Source organism: Ctenopharyngodon idella, chromosome 24, assembly GCF_019924925.1.
Source record: "Ctenopharyngodon idella isolate HZGC_01 chromosome 24, HZGC01, whole genome shotgun sequence".
Taxonomy (NCBI): domain Eukaryota; kingdom Metazoa; phylum Chordata; class Actinopteri; order Cypriniformes; family Xenocyprididae; genus Ctenopharyngodon; species Ctenopharyngodon idella.
Genome location: NC_067243.1, coordinates 7481207 through 7500287, shown reverse-complemented (window position 1 = coordinate 7500287; position 19081 = coordinate 7481207). Strand labels below are relative to the sequence as shown.

Genomic DNA, 19081 nt, shown 5'->3' with positions numbered 1-19081 from the left:
TTTGATTTATATCAGGAATTTGAAAAAGCGAACAGTAGATCCTTTGTTAGATAAATTTTGTCTGTTGATTCGTGTTTTTCTGCAGTTTTTGGTTTTTTTAACCCTGAAGATCTGACTACTGTGACCCTCTTTGCACTGAACAAGTGCTGAGCATCAGGTCACAAATTAAGAGTTTGTAAAACCTTGCCAGCACTCATCTTTCTCATTTAGCCTATGTTCCTGACTGTATCACATATAACACACATAAAAAACAGAGCCACTACCCTAACGCTACCAATCCACCTTATTTTGCAACATGGTAGTAAGCAATTTTCTATAAATGATTCTGATTCATTAGCCGCTAGAGGTAAATAACTAGAAGAATAACAAAGTGCAGTAAACGGTAAAACTATATGTGCTAAAAGTGTTTATGATTATGATGATAAATTAAAATAATAGTATAAATACCAGGTTGGAATATAAAGCAGCATAGCGGACTGTTTTTGTTCAGATAAAATAACTGGAAGCGGAAGCCTTGCACATTCAACTTACAAATGGCCTCACCCACTCTTACTTTAAAAATAAGGTGAATAGTGCCTAAAAACTAACACTCTGCTGGATTTTTCTCCCAGCTGAGTTTGATACGATTGCTGTAATATGTCGTGTCCTAACGATGCCGCGACACGCGGGAGAAAAGTTAATCCATGTTAATCAGTTTTTGTCCTAACTAGTTAACAACACAAGAACAACAACACAAAGTATAGCAGTGATAATCTCAAGTTTATGTGCTTTATTTATTGTTAAAAGCGTCTAATGTCCGTTTGAATATCATTTTGTGTCCTCAGCTTTGTTGCCGTACTGAAAGTAACCATGAATAATTCACCTCAGATCGTGAAAATAAATAAATGGGCACAAGAACGTTCAAACTGTCAACTCAATGTGAACAAACAAGTGTATTATGACAAAGATTGTTTCAGTCACTCAGGATGTACTTTAAATGTTTAAATTGTGTAGTATATTCTGATTGGCTGTGGTTTTTGGTTGATTTTGTCACGTCTCGTAGTTGCGTCGCATCTGTTTCTAGAATCTTATCGTGTCGCGTTTGGTTAGGACACGGTGTAAGGGGTTTAGAGAATTGAAGTGTTTCAGATGTTGGGAGAAATAGGACACAAGACAACAGGTGTAATTGTTTCATTACTTTTGAGGTCTTGATGTCTGAGGAGAAAATCCTCATAAATATAGTAAAACCTCTTTAAGCTGACTTGGTAAAATGTCCCTCACTTGTAAAAAAAATTTCACAAATAAAGTAATGTCTTAATCTAAACATGCAACAAATGTGTCTGTAAATGGTGGGGGCAGGGTTTGTTTTGGGTTATAGTTAAAGTATAGGTTTTCAAGTTTGACTGTGTCTGTGTATGTGGTGTCAGTATGTCACAAGGCATGATGTTTACCTGAAACTGCTCAGCGCTGCGTTGTGATCCAAAAATAAAGCTGTGAGAGTCTGGCAGCCTGTGTTTGTGTATGTGTGTAAAAGAGAGACACTAGAAAATCATGCTAAGAGTAAAACTCTGACCCCTGCTGGAAAGAGTAATGAGTGCCTCATTCAGCAAGCCTACATGTGAGAAGAAAACAGTGATTATATTTGGTATCAAAATAACACTGACTGACTCTGTTATTCTTTCTTTGCAGGTACTGACAGCACAGTTTGTAAACTGTGTGTGGGTGTGAAGTTCAGCCTGCAGTTTGTGTGTGTGATGGAGGGCTTTCCTGTCCACTGATGCTGCAGCACTGCCCTGCAGTCATGTCTGCATGCAACACCTTCACTGAACATGTATGGAAACCAGGGGAGTGCAAAAATTGCTTTAAGCCTAAGAGCCTACACCGGCCTCCAGAGCAAGCCAATGAGAGCAAGACGAATGTCAATGCCAAACTTACAAACAGCCAGAGGAGCATTTCCTCATCCCGTACAGGGCAGGTCCGCCCACCTGTTGCCAAGAAACCTACTATTGCAGTAAAGCCAACCATGATGCTGCCATGCTCTCCACCAGGTCTAGACTCTGAGGGAAATGTGCCAAGGCTTGCAGAGGGAGCGCAGGTCACTAAGAGCTCACCTTTCACTGTGTGGAACCACAACAGCCTGAATAGCCAGAGACCTGCAGGAACAAACAACAATCAAGGAGAGGATTTGGTCGGGCAGACAGAGGCATATGGTGCAATCTCCCCACAGCCAACTAGCAGCAACAACAATGGACTGACGGACGTGCTGAAAGAAATTGCTGGTCTGGGATCTTCTCCAAGCTCAAGTAGAGATTACTTCTTTGGCCGGATATGTAGTTCATACCGGCGCTCATTAGAGAGGGGCCTTCCACCGTCAAGCTGTCTCCATGCTGGGAGTGGTGGTAGAGGAGCAATGAAACGTGTTTCCCTCAGTGACAGTGCAGAGGTTATCAGCTCTGAGGGAGGGCGTTTTTGTTATCCAGAATTTTCCAGTGACGGTGATGATGAGGAGGATGAGAGTGGTGATGAGGATGATGATGATGGAGAGCATGACAGTTGGGATGAAAGTGACGAGGAGTTGCTAGCAATGGGGATACGAATGCGGGGTCAACCTCGTTTTGCCAATTTCCGTGCAGCCACGCTATCCCCGGTTCCCTTCGCTTTAGGGAAGAAGTGGAATACAGTGCCTCTACGTAACCGTTCGCTGCAACGGTTCTGTGCAGTGGATTATGATGACAGCTATGATGAGATTCTCAATGGATACCCATCTGTTGACACAAATGGAGCACCTGCTCTTCTGTCATATGCCTCTGACCACCAGGGTAGTGGCTTTCTGTCCACTTCTGAGTCCACCACCTCACCCGAGTCCTTGGCTTCTCTGCCTGAAGAATCCTGCGCTGGCAGCAGTAGGGGCACTGGTGACCAGAGAAATGGTCTTCCTTTAACACCTAGTAAAGAACCTTTAGCCAGAGGACTGAGTTCGCCTAAATCCAGTGAAACTCATAAAGCTGTTCTAGCCATCCGACTGGAAGAACAAGATGACAGTCAGAGAGAGGGTGGGTCTCTCCCACAAGCTCTTCCAGGCCAGCCAATCACAATCAGCTTCAGCCCAACTGAGGAGCAGGCCAAGCCTTATCGAGTAGTTAATCTTGAGAAGGCTCCTATCTGTAAGCCTTATACGGTGGTGGATGTGTCTGCCTCTATGGCCACAAAAGATGATCACAGTCACTCGAGTGAAAGCACTCCAAAGTCAAGTGGGCACAACGTTGCGCTCTGCCCCTCTGCTGACCCCTGTCCTGTCTCACCCACCTCCCCTCAGTCCCCTAGATCTCCTGTCTCACCTGTGGCATCTCCCTCCATTTCATTATCTCCACTGATGCCTCAGTCTCCTACAGGTTCTGCCTCTGCAGCCCCCAGCTGTTTCCGCACAAAACCCGGCAGTATCCGTTACCAAGAAGTGTGGACATCTTGCACCAGCCCTCGACAGAAGATCCCTAAAGTTGATTTTACATGCGGCGGTGCCGCTCCAAGGCTCATCAATCACAAATCAGCTCCCACGTCTCCAACTACAGGCTTCGGCTCTGCCCGTACAGTCCCGACTAAATCGCCCAACTTATCTGAGATCAAGTTCAACAGCTACAACAATGCCGGCATGCCCCCATTTCCCATCATCATCCGTGACGAGCCTGCATATGCACGCAGCTCAAAAAAAGCGGTAAAGGTTCCCATAGTGATTAATCCCAGTGCTTATGATAACCTGGCTGTTTACAAGAGTTTTCTGGGGCTCAATGGTGAGCTGCCGCATTCCAAGCCTGGGGCCGGAGAGCGAGTGGCCAGCCACACATATGAAGAGATTGGATCTTCTGAAAGTTCCCAGCCCTCTCCATCTGAGCAAACACCTCCTCAATTGAAGCACACAACAGATGTAACTGTTACTGGGGAACTGAGGACCACAACAGTATCTGGGCAGACTGTAAACGACGGTAAATCCAGGACTACAACAGGTGTCTCAGTCCTTCCTGCAGGTAGCTTAAGCCCTAAACCTGGTGTTTTGGCCCACAGCAGCCTGGATCATATTCGTAACCCCAGCAGTGAGCAACAGCCAGAGGGCAGTAGAGACTGCCAGGTCACACTAAGTGGAAGTACAGGTCAAAGAGAGAAAGCAAGTGCTGTTCTGTCTCAGATTGTGGCCTCCATTCAGCCGCCACCTTCTCCTCCAGACTCCCCTGCTGGCCAGAGTAAGACCTACAGTGCTGAGGAGCTTTACTCGCTGCCACCGGATGCTTCCAGAGATACACTTACCCGACCTAAATCACTCCACTGTTCTGCGGAACCTCACAAAGACACACCACATAAACTCCTTCCCAAATCTCAGAGTGCGTCTGCTGCTGTACCGCCCACAAGCCCCAAATCTGAACCTAGTGCCCCATTTCCCCCAGCCCGGTCTAGCTCCTCTCCTTACCACTCAACCAACCTGCTCCAAAGGCACTTCAGCAACTGGACCAGACCAGCTGGGGCCAAACCTAGTGATGGAGAGACCAGTCCGGGTGCAGAGGGCAGGCGTTCGACTGACGGAAACAAGCCCAAGCGTTGGATATCCTTCAAGAGTTTCTTCCGCCGGCGGAAAGATGAGGATGAACAGAAAGAGAAAATGGAGCGAGAGAAGGAAAAAGGGAAGTTGTTGGGATTGGATGGGACTGTCATCACTGTACTGCCTCCTCCACCTTTACAGAGACAGCACTGGTTTTCAGAGTCCAAGACAGATGACCCTCACCAAAAACCCACGATCATATTCACCTACAAATCAGAGAGCGTCACTGGTGGAGAGGAGGGGGAGCTTCGAGTTGAGGAGCACAAAGAGGGTATCACAGCAGAAGGTGCAGCTTCCAGTCTGTCTACTCCACCCAAAAGCAGAGCCAGCATTCTCATTAGCAAAGTCATGAAGTAAGCTATCTTTTCACTGTCAATCCCCCTCTCTCTCTCTCTTAGCTTTTTAATATAGAAACATATGCTATGGTCTTTTCTGTGTCCTTATCTTGCTGTATGTCTTAGTACATACAAAATGTGCAGGGCTGGGGGTCCTCCAGGACAGGTTTGGGAACCACTGTCTTAGTATGTTTCCTTGCATGACCTTCATATTCATCCCAGATAAAAAAGCAGAAAAGTTTTTGAGACACCCTAATGATAAATGTGTGCCCCTAGGGGTAGCTTTTTGTAATGCCTGGTAGAAAAGTGGAGTATACTGTGAGTATGTCAAAACTGAAAATACATAGCATATTTTCTTAAATTCAGTACTTGTAAAGATTTAAATGAGACAATAGCATTTATGATAAAACAATGTTTAGATTTGCAGTCTGTAACTTTTTTTGGTTAAAAATTATTCAAAATCAGTTATTGAGCAAGTACATAACCAGCCAGTGTTCAAAACTAGTTCCTTACCTTAACCTGATTCACAACGGTAAGCTTGTAATAATGTTTTTAATTTGAGTGGTACTGGTAGGTTTCCGCGGGAAATACGAGTTTGCTTTTGCGTCATTATGTCACGTCTGTATACATAAAGGAGGAGTCCCAGACGCTGCAGGTGGCGGATCATTTGAAGGCTCTTTTTTCTCAGTTGGTCAGAACAAAAGTGGCTGATATGTTACTTACTTGTTCAGATGACATTTTCCGGTGAAACTTATTATTTTGGTCGTACTTTCAAGATGTAGTATCGGTAATTCCGAAGTACAGTATCCACCGGTGCGGTGACTGACAGCCTTCTCCTCGACACATTAGATTCATCTGCGCTGAGGAGCCGTGCCGATGCACAACCTACGTAAAATGATAATTCCGCAAATAACTGCAATTGCAGGTTTCAAACAGAGATGGCAACAAAGAGGCAAAACTTACAGACTGCAGCTTTAAATAAATATGTTTTGGGTTATAGTATTTAAACATTTTTAAAATGGCAAGAAATTAGGATTTGGGTTTAACATCAAACACTGAGATCACAAATGCTACACAAAACTTTTGATTATGTGTAGTAATCAGGGTATGTTAGCTTAGCAGGCTACCTTGCTAAGGTAACTAAAAACAGAAGGAAAGAGAAAAGTTTAACTTGACTTCTAAGAACTTAAAATACATATTGATCATTTTTTGCAATTAATTGGAATTGTAGCTTAATGGTAAGGTTTGATTTCTAATCATTCTGTCTTCAGGTCGTATTTAATTATTATTTTTCGCCATATTAATAGTATGTGATTTCCTAACGCTTCCTGTTATTTTAGTCATACCTGTGTGTGTGTGTGTGATCTGCGGAAGCGAAGGACTTTGATCCTGATTTGTCACAGTTGTGAGCTGATGAACAACCACAGGTGGATGTCTGTTAAGGGTTAATCATGTAGAGGAAATATTCATACCGAATGTTACAGCAGAGGGAGGAGGAATAAGAAAAACAGAATCCAAGAGAGTTTTGTCTATTAAGTATTTGAAAGCAAGGAATTCCTGTTTCTGATTTTAACTTTTATTGTCTCTGACCTTATCAAATGGGTGATTGTGTGAGCCAATATAGTGGGTAAGCATTACTTCCTCAAATTCCTTTAAACAGACCAACACTTTACTGAAGCTTTTAGCTGGGTGTTTGTTTCAGCTGCTGTTTGTGTGCGTGTGTGTGTGTAAGTGAGTGTTTGCAGAGCGTTATCTGCCTCAGTAAGAGAAAGAGATAGTTCAGACACGTTGATTCAGGTTCTTTCTCACTGAGACACACAGATACACTATCACTTGAAAAAAAAAAAAAAAAAACATCACTTTTTTTGTGGTGATATCTTCTCTTGTGTGTTTACAGTACATTTTTGCACTGGTGTTTCAATAGAAGCATTAGGAATCTTATCTTCATTTTTTGAGAGAACACCTTTCGTATAATAGATTTTTGAGGGTGTCGTACCTTAATGGAACAGAATGTTTTTATATGTCCAGACATGCTCTGCCAGCAGAAGATTCCTCCCATTTAGCGTTCCTGGACCGGTTATTTAGGAGAGTAAGTTTGGCACTGGTATACAGGAGGGATAGTTTGGAATCTAAGCAAAGGACAGTTGTATTTTGTGTTTGATTAGTCCAGTATAGATGGATGCCACCATGCTAAATAAAAAAAATCTTGAACTAAAGCACTCTCACACAATTATTCATTCTTACAGGGTTAATTCACCCAAAAATGAAATTTCTGTCAATAATTACTCACCCTCATGTCATTCCAAACCCACCTCGTTCATTTTCAGAAAGGGTCATTGACAAATAAGGTTTTCAAAAGTGTAAAAATACATAATGGAGATATAATTAATTTTGAAGTTTTGTTAAGTGTTAACAATGAGATTGTGTGTTTTTGTTTTGTTTTTTGTTTTTTTATAATCAATTAACACTGCTTTTGTCATTTTTTTTTTTTTACAAGATGGACAAAATTTGTCACCAAAAAAGTCATTCGGTTTAACCAAAATTTCGGTTTTACCGAATGACGATATTTTCAAACAATGCTAACAGGCTGATATCTTGCTAGCTAGCAAAAGCACAATCAAATATTTATTATTTAGTACAAGTTTTTTTAAATATTTCAACATTTTCCATGTTTTACAGCGGTTGTACCGAATGACCTGATGTTTGGGACATGCGTATGATCAAGTGAAAACATGAATTTTTCAAATAGTTAAAAGAGAGTTAGTTACTTTACTTCACGACCATTTGGTCCTTTGCAGGTGTCTGAATGATGTCACATCCTGTCACATGATACTGACCGCATGACTTGATCCAAAATGGTCCCTTTATATTGGTTACTCCGAATGACATAAATGAAATTCATTTTTCCGGACATTCTTTTTCATAACAAAGCAACGACTTCTACGCATAATTTTAATACCATTTTGCACTATGTTGATATATGATGTTATAAAATCATGCCAGAATAAAAAATATATACATTTATTACATTTTAAGATATTTTAATCACAAATGAAATGGCTGTATTGGCCTTTGGAAGGTTAAACCGAATGACCTTTTGACACTTCAAAATCTTTAAAATACCTTTATATGTAGCAAAATATAATTAAAACCTTTTGGATTCAATAAAAGAGATCTAGTTGTACTACCTTACATACTTTGGATGTCATATCTTTGTTTTTTATTATTATTAAAGCCTTTAGACAAAAAAAATGACCCATCATGTCATTGACCTGAACACAAATAAAGATATTTTTGATGAAATCCGAGGGTTTCTGAACCACACATAGGCAGCAACATCATTGCACCTTTTGAGGTCCAGAAAGGTACTAAAGGCATCATTAAAATAGTCCACATGACTACAGTGGTTCAACCTTAATGTTATGAAGTGAGTATACTTTTTGTGCGCAAAAACAAAACAAAAATAACGACTTTTTTTTTTGTTGTTTACTTTGTAAACGCAGGGCAGTTTATCTTATAATATCTTTATTTGTGTTTCGAAGATAAATGAACGTCTTACAGGTTTAGAATGACATGTAATTAATGACAGAAATTTCATTTTTGGATGAACTAACCATTTAATCATTATTCATCTCATTATTTACTCACTCTCATGCTTTTCCAAACCTGTATGACTTTATTTTTTCAGTAAGTAAACTGTCTGACTTATTTTTCAAGCTTAAAAAAGGTGCAAGAGCACCATAAAAGTGTCATAAAAGTGGTCCATACAACTTGTACAAAGTCTTATGTAGCCATATGATAGATTTGAGTGAGAAATAAACATTATTTATAGTCGTATGGGTTTGTAACTAAATAATGCTGAGTAAATAATGACAGAATTTTAATTTATGAGTGAACTATCCCTTTAAAAAAAAAAAAAAGAGGTAGTTCCGAAATTAGCTTTGTAAAATAACCCGCATCCTCAATTTCTAAATCCTTGCTGTTTAGGTTAGAAATCTTCTTGTTTGTCTCTCTTTCATGCAGTCAGCTTCCAGTTCAGGATACTGAGACCTCATCAGCCACCTCTCTTCCTGCTAAGCTGGAGCTGTCGCCCCTGCGTGAGCCGCCTGCCTCCTGTCCGCCCCCAGTGTCGCCCACCTCAAACAGCGGCAGCCAGGCAGAGCGAGAGGAAGAGGGAATCGCTCACACCGTCTCACACTCTCCTGCGTCCAGCAGCTGCAGGGCCACGTACACCAACCTGGGTAAGTCAAACGCACACACATTTGATGGGTCACTTTGTGTGCTCTGTCCATTTATTTGGGCCAGCGGCGGGAGGTTCTGACCTGATTTGGCCGGCTCACGTTGATATATTTAGGTTGTCATGGCAGCAGCGTGTGCAAGAGCATTTCTAGACCCATAAATAAGATCACTTCTCAATCTCTCAATTTGAAATCATTTTGCTGATCGAGTTTCTCTGAAGTTTGTGCAGTGAAAGGAGGTATGGCTCGGTCTCTTTCTCTGTTTTTCTTTGCTCTTTTTCTTAAGGCGCTTAGTTTTATTTGCATGAATATGTAGTTTGGCTAGCAGGAAATGTAAATTACAATAATATGTCCTAGAAATAGTGCAAAATCTTAAATATTTCTTATTTTATGTATTTACTTTTCTTTGTTTTAAAATGTTTAAACGCATGTTTATTTATAATTTTGAAATAGATTTTAAAACTCATTTCAGTTTTCATTGGTCTCAAACTTGACTCAAGCATGACAGAAATTCTATAATTATATTTATGTTATGGCTGACAACTGATATGAATGTATTTCAATACTGTTGTTTTTCCTAGTGTTTGCAATAATGCTCCTAGAAGATCTAGAATTTAAAATGCTTCAGACATTAAAATGTTATAATGTACAGAAAATATTAATGTTTGTAACCTGACATAAAGATGTAATATACTGTTAGAATTGAAAAAGATAAATCCTTAAATTACCTTCTTCTAATATTGCCCATTAATAATAATAATAATAATAAGTTTTATTTATATAGCGCCTTTCCAGGGCTCAAGGACGCTTTACAATGTACAATTATCAAGGAAGAGATAATACAAGTAGATAATGATGAAAAACAATAATGGACAAGGAAGCATACAGAAGAATAGAGTCAAGTACAATAAAATACACAGGACTTAAGAGACATAACATAACATTCAGAGAACTATTAGTAATTATGCAGAACAATCAATTCATCAAATCAGAGGTATAACATTCAGAAAACAAGTGAGTTTTAAATAATGATTTAAATTTAGAGATATTATTAACACAACAGAGTGAGCGGGGGAGAGAATTCCAGAGTTTGGGTGCGATAATACTGAATGATCTGCCCCCCAGTGAAGAGAGGCGATGCCGAGGGACAGCGAGAAGGCCAGAGTCGGAGGAACGTAGTGAGCGAGTCGGAGTGTAGGGGACGAGCATATTACAGAGATAAGGGGGAGCCAAGCCATGCAAAGATTTAAAAGCAAGCAGGAGAATTACAACATTACAACAATTAAAAACATAATACCCTGAAAATAACCTCAAAAAAATACTTTTTTTTGCACACAAACTACTGGTTGTCCATGTAATCATGTGAGGTTTAATGGAGACGTTAGATGAGAAGATGCAGTAATATTCTCGCAAGCTGGCAGTAGTCACTGTGTGGAAACCAGGGATTCAGTTTGTGGGAGAAATTTTAATTTTAACTTTAATTATAATTAATCATAACTAACATTTCTTTCCTTACAGGGATAACATTTATATATGTTTTGATACTGAATGTCTCTAACACTCGTGTCTGAAAATAACAAAAGGAGAAATAAAACTAGACAGGTGTCCAGTTTTGATATGTATGTCCAACCTCATGATCGAGATATCCAGATTTGCCCCTACCTTCTTAGTCAGTTAGTTTACTACTTTATTGTTCAGCCTTGGCTAAAAATTGGTCTTTGGCCTTGCCATACAATCACTATACATATAACAATACACAACATCCACTTCAAAAGCTAAAAATATTCACATTTCCTACCCCTTATTCAGAAGACCTATTGCATTCGGTACAAAAGTTTGCTTATATATTGCTTTGATTGCTTTGGGTGTTCAATAACGATGACGATAATTCAAAAGCATGATTCAAAGGGTGTGTTGTGTCTCTCATTATAGCCAAACCTAGTAACAAAGAATTATACATATGTAGAGGAAAATGATGTAATGAATCGTGTCACCTTTACCATGTTCCTTTTTTATAAAAACTGTCGTACCCTCTTTGTCGGGGGATTTACTATGAAATTGGTCTGAGATCCTCACGGCCGCGATTAAAGCATATTGAAGGCATTGTCTGGAGTCGTGTGTGATTACTGCTGCGCAGCAGGTTAGTGGAACACTAAAGAGCTTAATCCCAAGTGTTAGGCCCTGTTTACACTAGTGCGTTTTCGTCTTAAAATGGCATTTTAAAATTAAAACGATCCTCATCTACACTGGTGTTTCCACAGTGTTTCAGAAACGATCTTCGTCTATGCTACACGACCGAAAATTCATATCACATGACCGTTCATGCACACTGGGCATGCACGTACAAGTGTAAACATTTGCCTCTTATGCATGTAGGCAGTTCAGTCTCCATGTTATTGTTTACACGGTCATCAAGGATATGCAGAGCGAGCGTAGGCAGCCACGCCATCATTTTCAAAAGTCTCAGTTTATACTGAAATGCAACCCCGGCATTTTCTAAAACGGACTCTGCAGCGTTTTCGAAGTAGTGTAAATGACAGGCGTAACCGTAGCAAAAGTTATGCGTTTTAAAACGAAAAGTGTTCATAGGGGGCAAGACACCATCCGACTCGAAGCAAGTTGTCACCAGTGACCTCTGATATCTCACAATATAGCGTTGCTGAGCTGATGACTAAGGCTTATGAACCTCTGAACTGCATAACAGAACGGGTCTCCAAGGGGCTAAAGTGCTGTCTCTAATTTTGTACCACTGACTCTTTGATCGTTTTATAGACGTGACCTACAAAATTCCCTGTCCTGGTGAAAGGGCCTCAGAGGAAGCCCCAGTCTGATTATTGGGAGATTAAAGCAGATTAGTGAGGAATGTTAGATGAGGTTTCACGCTGTTAAATAATTCCTAACTCATATCCCACGTCCCTGCGGATGGAGTGTGCGTGAAATGCTTTAAGACTGTTCTTCCTGCAGATGGAGATATGGTAAAAGGGAACATGTAATGACAGGATCAAGGTTAGACAATGTTACTAGCTTTTAAAGGAAATCCAATAATGCACCAGTTAACAGGCATTTCAAATAAGCGTTGTTGTTTAGAAGAATGATCACATTTTCTTTTGATATTCCTTTCAAAAGTTCATGAAACTAAGATTCCTCATCTCTCACTCTACAGGTCAATCCAGGGCCAACATGATCCCTTTGAAACATCCTAGACACCCTAAATCATCTGATGACACTTTAACTTCTGACCCAGAGGTCACCGAACCCACGAGTAAATCCACCCCTCCTCCCCTGCCCAAAAAGTCAGTCCCACGTGCTCAAACAGAGCCATCCTCCGCTCTAGGTAGAGAACTCGCTGTCCCGCGACCCAAAGGAGAGGCCAAACCAGGCGGGACCAGTCTGAGTGTCGCCAATCCACTCTATGATCTCGAGTCTACATGGGACACGGCCAGTCAGAGCTCCTCTCTAAGCTCGGAGGCACGACATCCCGACGAATCCGGAGACTCCCTGGAGCGTCCCGTGGGTGGGCGGAGCCTGTCTTGCCTTTCCAACAGCAGCTCCATGCAGGGATGTGACCGCCGAGGCTACCGCAGTACAGAGAGTCTGACGGCCCGAACACGAGGGGCTGGGAGACCCGCTAAAGGCCAGAAGCAGGTGCCATATAGAGGCATGGAGAGCTGGGAGGAAGTTGTCGGGAGGATCCGAGGCCTGCACACGGACACCCTTCGTAAGTTGGCAACAAGATGTGAAGATCGATTCATGGCTGGACAAAAAGATCATCTGCGCTTCGGGACGGACAGCTGGTCTCACTTCCGGCTGACTGCGGGAAAACCCTGCTGCGAGGCTGGAGATGCCGTGTACTACACAGCGTCTTTCGCCAGAGAACCTCTGGTGAACTATGCTGTCAAGGTGAAAACTTAGTCTTACACATAATTACTGTGGCATGTCCGGTAAATGGGATGAGCTGATTAGCATAATCTTTTAAAGAGTTCACTTCAGAATTAAAATTTCCTGATAATTTACTCACCCCAATGTCATCCAAGATGTTCATGTCTTTCTTTCTTCAGTCGAAAAGAAATGAAGGTTTTTGAGGACAACATTCCAGGATTTTTCTAAATATAGTGGACTTCACTGGGGTTCAACGGGTTGAAGGTCCAAATTGCAGTTTCAGTGCAGCTTCAAAGGGCTCTACATGATCCCAGACGAGGAATAAAGGTCTTATCTAGCAAAATGATCAGTTGTTTTCTAAAAAAAGATAAAAATTTATATACTTTTTAACCACAAATGCTCATCCTGCACTGCTCTGCGATGCAACACACATTACATTATCATGTTGGAAAGGTCACATGTGACATAGGTAGAAGTACTGACCCAGTGTTCACAAAGTGAACGTGCAAAGACAAAGTCAAACAGCCTTTACAAAAAAGGTAAAACGACGATGTTTCTCGCCCTACCGCGGTACTTCCGCCTACATCACCCGTGACCTTTCCAACATGATTATGTAATGCGTGGCACATCACAGAGCTGGTGCAAGATGAGCATTTGTGGTTAAAAAGTATATACATTTTCTTTTTTTTTCTTGAAAATGGCCGGTCGTTTCTCTAGATAAGACTCTTATCCCTCATCTGGGATCGTGTAGAGCCCTTTGAAGCTGCACTGAAACTGACATTTGGACCTTCAACCCATTGGTAACTGTTTAAGTCCACTATATGGAGAAAAATCCTGGAATCTTTTCGACTGAAGAAAGAAGGACATCTTGGATGACATGGAGGTGAGTAAATTATCAGGAGATGTTAATTCTGAAGTGAACTAATCCTTTAATTTTCTCTTTCTGTCTGATCTCAGATCTGTCGGGGTGTGGTGAAGGAGACTCAGCAGCAGTTTTTTCACAGCCTGGCAGTTCGGCAGAGTATCGCTGTGCACTTCAACATCCAGCAGGACTGTGGGCACTTCCTGGCAGATGTTCCGGCCCGCCTGCTGCCTTGGGAGCAAGAGGAGGATAGAGAAGGTGAGCGAGGTGGTACACAAGAAGGAGAAGAGGGAAAAGAAAAAGAGGACGAGAGAGATGCGGCAGGACCGGGCGGGAAACTCTGCAGCCGTGTTGTGGTGATCACTCGTGAGGTGCCGTTCCAGACGGTGGCGGATTTCGTACGCGAGGGTGTGGAGCGGCACGCACGAAACCCTGAGCTGTATGAACGGCAGGTGTGTCTGCTGCTGCTGCAGTTGTGTTCGGGACTGGAGCACATGAAACCCTATCATGTCACGCACTGCGACCTACGGCTCGAGAACCTCCTCCTGGTGCACTGTCAGCCCGGGAACCCTTGGAACCTGGAGCTGCTGGAACCGAACAACAACGCCGCATCCGGACCTTCCTCCGCCACGGCTTCCGCTTGCCCTGCCCGCCTCATCATCAGCAACTTCTCTCAGGCTAAACTCAAGAACGTGGTGCTGGAACCCGCTTCGCTCCGAGATCAGTCCCGTCTGGCACCTGAGCTCCTCACTGCCACTCAGTACCGCAAGTGCGATGAATTCCAGACCGGCATACTGATCTACGAGATGCTGCATCGACCCAATCCGTTCGAGGAAAGTCCGGCGCTAAAGGAGAGGGAATACTGCAGCTCTGACTTGCCTCAGCTGCCGCTGCGCTCTCTCTACTCTAACGGCCTTCAGCAGCTCGCCACATTGCTTCTCAACCCCAATCCTTCTGAGCGCATCCAGATGGCGGACGCACGGGCGTGTTTGCAGTGTTTGCTGTGGGGCCCACGGGAGGATCTCTTTAATTCGCTAAACCCTGCTGCCGGGACAGTCCAGCGCCACACCGTCCTGCAGAACTGGCTGGACCTGAAGCGAACGCTTATGATGATCAAGTTCGCCGAGCGTTCTTTGGATTCAGGCTGTGGCGTGAGTCTGGAGGACTGGTTGTGCTGTCAGTATCTGGCCTTTGCCACCACCGAATCTCTCAGCAGAGTGATCAAGATCCTGCAGCAGCCACAGGGCGTGCTTATCTGATCACAGCAGTGAGGCTTTACACATGTGCGCTGTACAGACGTGTAATCTTATTCGAGGAAACCGTATCAGTTGACTCTTGTTAGTGAATGTGTTTGGGTTTGCTTTACTTCTAATACCATGCAGAGAGTTCGATCAAACCGTTTACAGGATGAAAAGTGACAAAGTGAAGTCATATTTAACTCCACAGATAATGGCACATTTATAGAGCTGCTTTTATAAACAAAGTGAAACTGCATGACGTGTGTGTATGTGTGAGCGTGTTGTGGGTTTTCTGCCAGTGTGTTTAGTTATGCTTTTAATTCTGCTGTATATCAGCAGGAAACCACTGATCCAACATCAGCTGCATCATGATTTATGATTCCACTAACTCATGAAACTATTGGATAACTATTATGTAATCATCACATATTGGAGTTTGTGTAAGGAGCCCCTAAAATAAGGCTACGTTCACACTGCAGGTAAATGTGGCCCACATGTGACTCATATCTGTTTTCCCCATGACAGTGTGAACAGTACAAACCACATGGAATATGATCTTTTCAATTCTGATTTGTGCCATATGTGGTACTAAATCCGATACAGGTCAATGTTTTGTAATGCGACCGCAGTGTGAACAGTCATATTGGAATTCGTGCGATTTTTACGTCACTCGAGATCAACATTCGTCACGATTCTGCGCTCATGAGAGTCTATTCAAAGATTTTACATACCCAACATTATCAAGACAGTCAGTAGGAGGGGAATGATGTGTCAGAAGTCGTAAGTAATACAGAGACAGCGCTTAAATACAAGCAAAACATGAGGGCTCGTATCATAAAAGTTTGAAAACTCTGCTCTTTTGTCACATCACTGTCTTTGTTTGTCATATTGCCTGCGCATAATTTCGCTGGCTTCCGCGGCAGATCACACTATAAATAAATGCGTAATCGCTTACTTTAATGCCCTCCGTGTTTACTTCCGTATGACAGTGCGCGGTGTGTGTTGCCAAGTCCACGATTTTCCCGCAGAATTGGGTTACTTTCTTACTGTTGCCGCGGGTTGTTTTGCAACTCTGTGGGTTGAAGCGACCGCGATATTTAACCTCCGGAACCTGATTTCTATCGGGATACCCCACAAAACGCGATTGGGCTAGTTTTGGACTAGTTTTGAGAAGCAATTCAGTGGATTTTCTGGTAAAAACCTGGAAACCCCGTTTTTATCGTTCTTTTGCACATGCAGGTCAGTTCAGAACCGTGATCTGTTCACACTGGAAATCTGACATAACAATGTGAACAGCTATACAAAAAAAATCAGATCTGAGTGTGAACGTAGCCGAAGGGTCCTCCATTAGGTCACTGAATGAATGAATTTTAGTCTAACATGCCTTACTATGTATCTGTGTATGTTTGTATATATATATATATAGAGAGAGAGAGAGAGAGATAGATTCATGGAAAGAGGCAAAAACATCATCTTTATTCAGTCATTTCAATCGAATATGTTTTTATCAGATCCTGATATATCATACAGATTAGTTCGAGAGTACAGATTGGATATTTTTCTACCACAACAAGAGCACTGTAAAGTTTACCAAAGACTAAACACTCTGAACCACACAGAACAAAACATATTTTTGCATTTTACATATTCAAAGAGCAGATATTAATACTCGCCCTCATAAAGAAAGTGTCCTTATGTACCTAAAACAAATGCAGTTTGGTTCTTTAGCAGTACTTTGGCTCTCAAAAGTACTTAGGAGCATTTCCAATCACAGGGATTGGCACCAAACTTGCTCTAATCAAACTAGAGTCACTCCAGATTCTGATCGTAGCGTTCACACTTGCAGAAAAGGCTCTGAACTGCTTTTGGGACATATCAGGATTAATCTAACCCTGACCTTACAGAATTACGAACCGAATATCGCTACGCGGATATATGCGCAATCATTAAAAGTAAGTGTTAACATTTGTTACAGTATTTTAGATATATTTATCGCACTTGATATTCTCAGCATGCAGTTATTCTTTATCTTCCTGTTCCTGTTCGGCACATAATTGATGAGAATTCGAGCTCTGGGATCAGACCCCCAGCGAGGCATATGTGAGGATATTTGATTGTGTGTGTGAATCATTAATTTGAACCAGGGACGGCACATTCTTCAGCATTTTGTCCTTGTTGTAGTGTTATTTTGAGGCGTGTGTGTGTTTCAGGCAATGGCAATGTAGAGACGACATTAGAGTGAAGTGTGTTACACACACACAGGCTGCATCCCAGTTTGCTTACTTCTACTGTGTACTACAGGTATGTACTTCAGCAGTTATGGGAAAGTATATACTTTGAGTATGTAGTATGCTAGTATTGCAATTATGAAATAACGCAGTATGGACGCGTTAACATCTAGCTAAATTTATTATTACTTTCACATGTATTTAAAACTGCTGTGGCAACTTTGGCCTTTGGTTTTTATCATTTTTCACTATTACAAAAAAAGATGAAGATCTGTTACAAGCCCTCTTCTGTAGTACAAGGGAATTGTGGGTAATATTTATAGCATGGATGGTATGCAAATTGGGATGCAGATATTGTCACGGTTCCCTGTTTCTATTTTTATTTCATTTACATGTTTAGATGAAAGAAAGGGATTGCCAGAAAGGGATTTAATGATTGATAGCGCATGAGAAACGGTTCGTGTGAGGTCATTGGATAGAGTCTCTGTCAATCACAAACTAGGGCGGGAACATTGGTTTGCTCCCATCTTCCATTTCCAAAGCAGCAGTTATAGTTCCATCAGTTCCATTAGAGAGAAACAGGAATATTGTGTGTGTGTGTGTGTGTGTGTTAGAAAGAGATTTCGGTGTGTCGCGCTGAATGTTTGCGGGTCACACCGTAGCAATATGTTGTATTGATTTATATTTGTATATAATAATTTTGAGTGTAGTTTAAATTCATTTTAGCATTACGGGCACAATTCTGTGTCACAGAAAGAACTTGAGAGCGTGAAAGTATCAGCATATGTCTGTAACCGGGAGAGTGTGCGCGAGCGTGTGTTTTTGCTCATCCACCACCATTTTATCAGTTTCATTCACTTCATTTCACTGAAATCATGTATTTACTGTTATTTACAAATGCTTATTCCCAGTGATGATTTCACAGAACTGCTTTTTACCTACAACTGCATATCTCATGGTATTTAGCTCTACATTACTGAGTTAACTGCTCATAATAAAACTATGAATATGTTTTTAAACGAGACTTGTGTGTTTTTATAGAAAGACTGCTTTCTTGTATTCATTATTAATGCTACACTGTATGGTTAGCCTACATTAGAACTATTTCTACATGATTTAACCCATAAAAATAGTTTTGTTGGTGTAAATTAATGTATATAGGTTCAGTGATGTTGTAGGCCTATGTAACTCTAGGGGTTAAAAAACTAAACTGCGTGAATTGCTTCGGTTGTGCATGGTTATCCTGCTGCTCATAAAACATTCACTCTAGGCTTAAGATATAAAACCAGTTTAGGAAAGGATCTCAAACATACTGAAGATGTCACTCTAGCTATACCCATTAATAGACAGGTACTTCAAACCATACAGGAGTCAAACTATCCAGGGCACCTTTTCTCCATTTACGGATATTACGAGACTCGCACGGGTGAGTGAAGTAGGCCTACCCAATTTCCCGCCAAAACCATCCCGCTATAAAATATAAACACTGGGCTATAATATGCTTACTACAGTGAATCAGGCTAAGTTTTGAAGTAAGGATTGATGATATATTGAATTATTTAAATGTAGTTACCCAGCAAATATTTGGACGTTTAATGACCGTTGAGAAGACGTCCCTCCGACATGTCCGGTTACGGTTGAAAAATAGTTTCAAAGTGAAATTTGAACGGACGTCTTTGACGGTATCTTAATGAACTACACATCACTAAAAGTCCAGGTAAACATTATGCACAC

At 41.6% G+C, this 19081-nt stretch overlaps 1 protein-coding gene across 4 annotated transcripts in view; it reads left to right on the top strand.

Annotated features, from left to right (window-relative positions):
• The window catches only part of peak1 (pseudopodium-enriched atypical kinase 1), a 42776-nt gene extending 24410 nt beyond the window's left edge, over positions 1 to 18366 (top strand). For 3 of the 4 annotated variants that reach the window (XM_051885281.1, XM_051885280.1, XM_051885282.1), the window contains 4 exons: positions 1669 to 4920; positions 8926 to 9143; positions 12304 to 13040; positions 13977 to 18366. In XM_051885281.1, the coding sequence (XP_051741241.1) occupies positions 1757 to 4920; positions 8926 to 9143; positions 12304 to 13040; positions 13977 to 15140 (5283 nt within the window). In that variant the 5' untranslated portion in view covers positions 1669 to 1756 and the 3' untranslated portion in view covers positions 15141 to 18366. Of the gene's footprint in view, positions 1 to 1668; positions 4921 to 4996; positions 6530 to 8925; positions 9144 to 12303; positions 13041 to 13976 lie in introns of those variants that run through there. The other variant, XM_051885283.1, reaches the window with a different exon arrangement.
• The last annotated feature ends 715 nt before the right edge of the window (positions 18367 to 19081 follow it).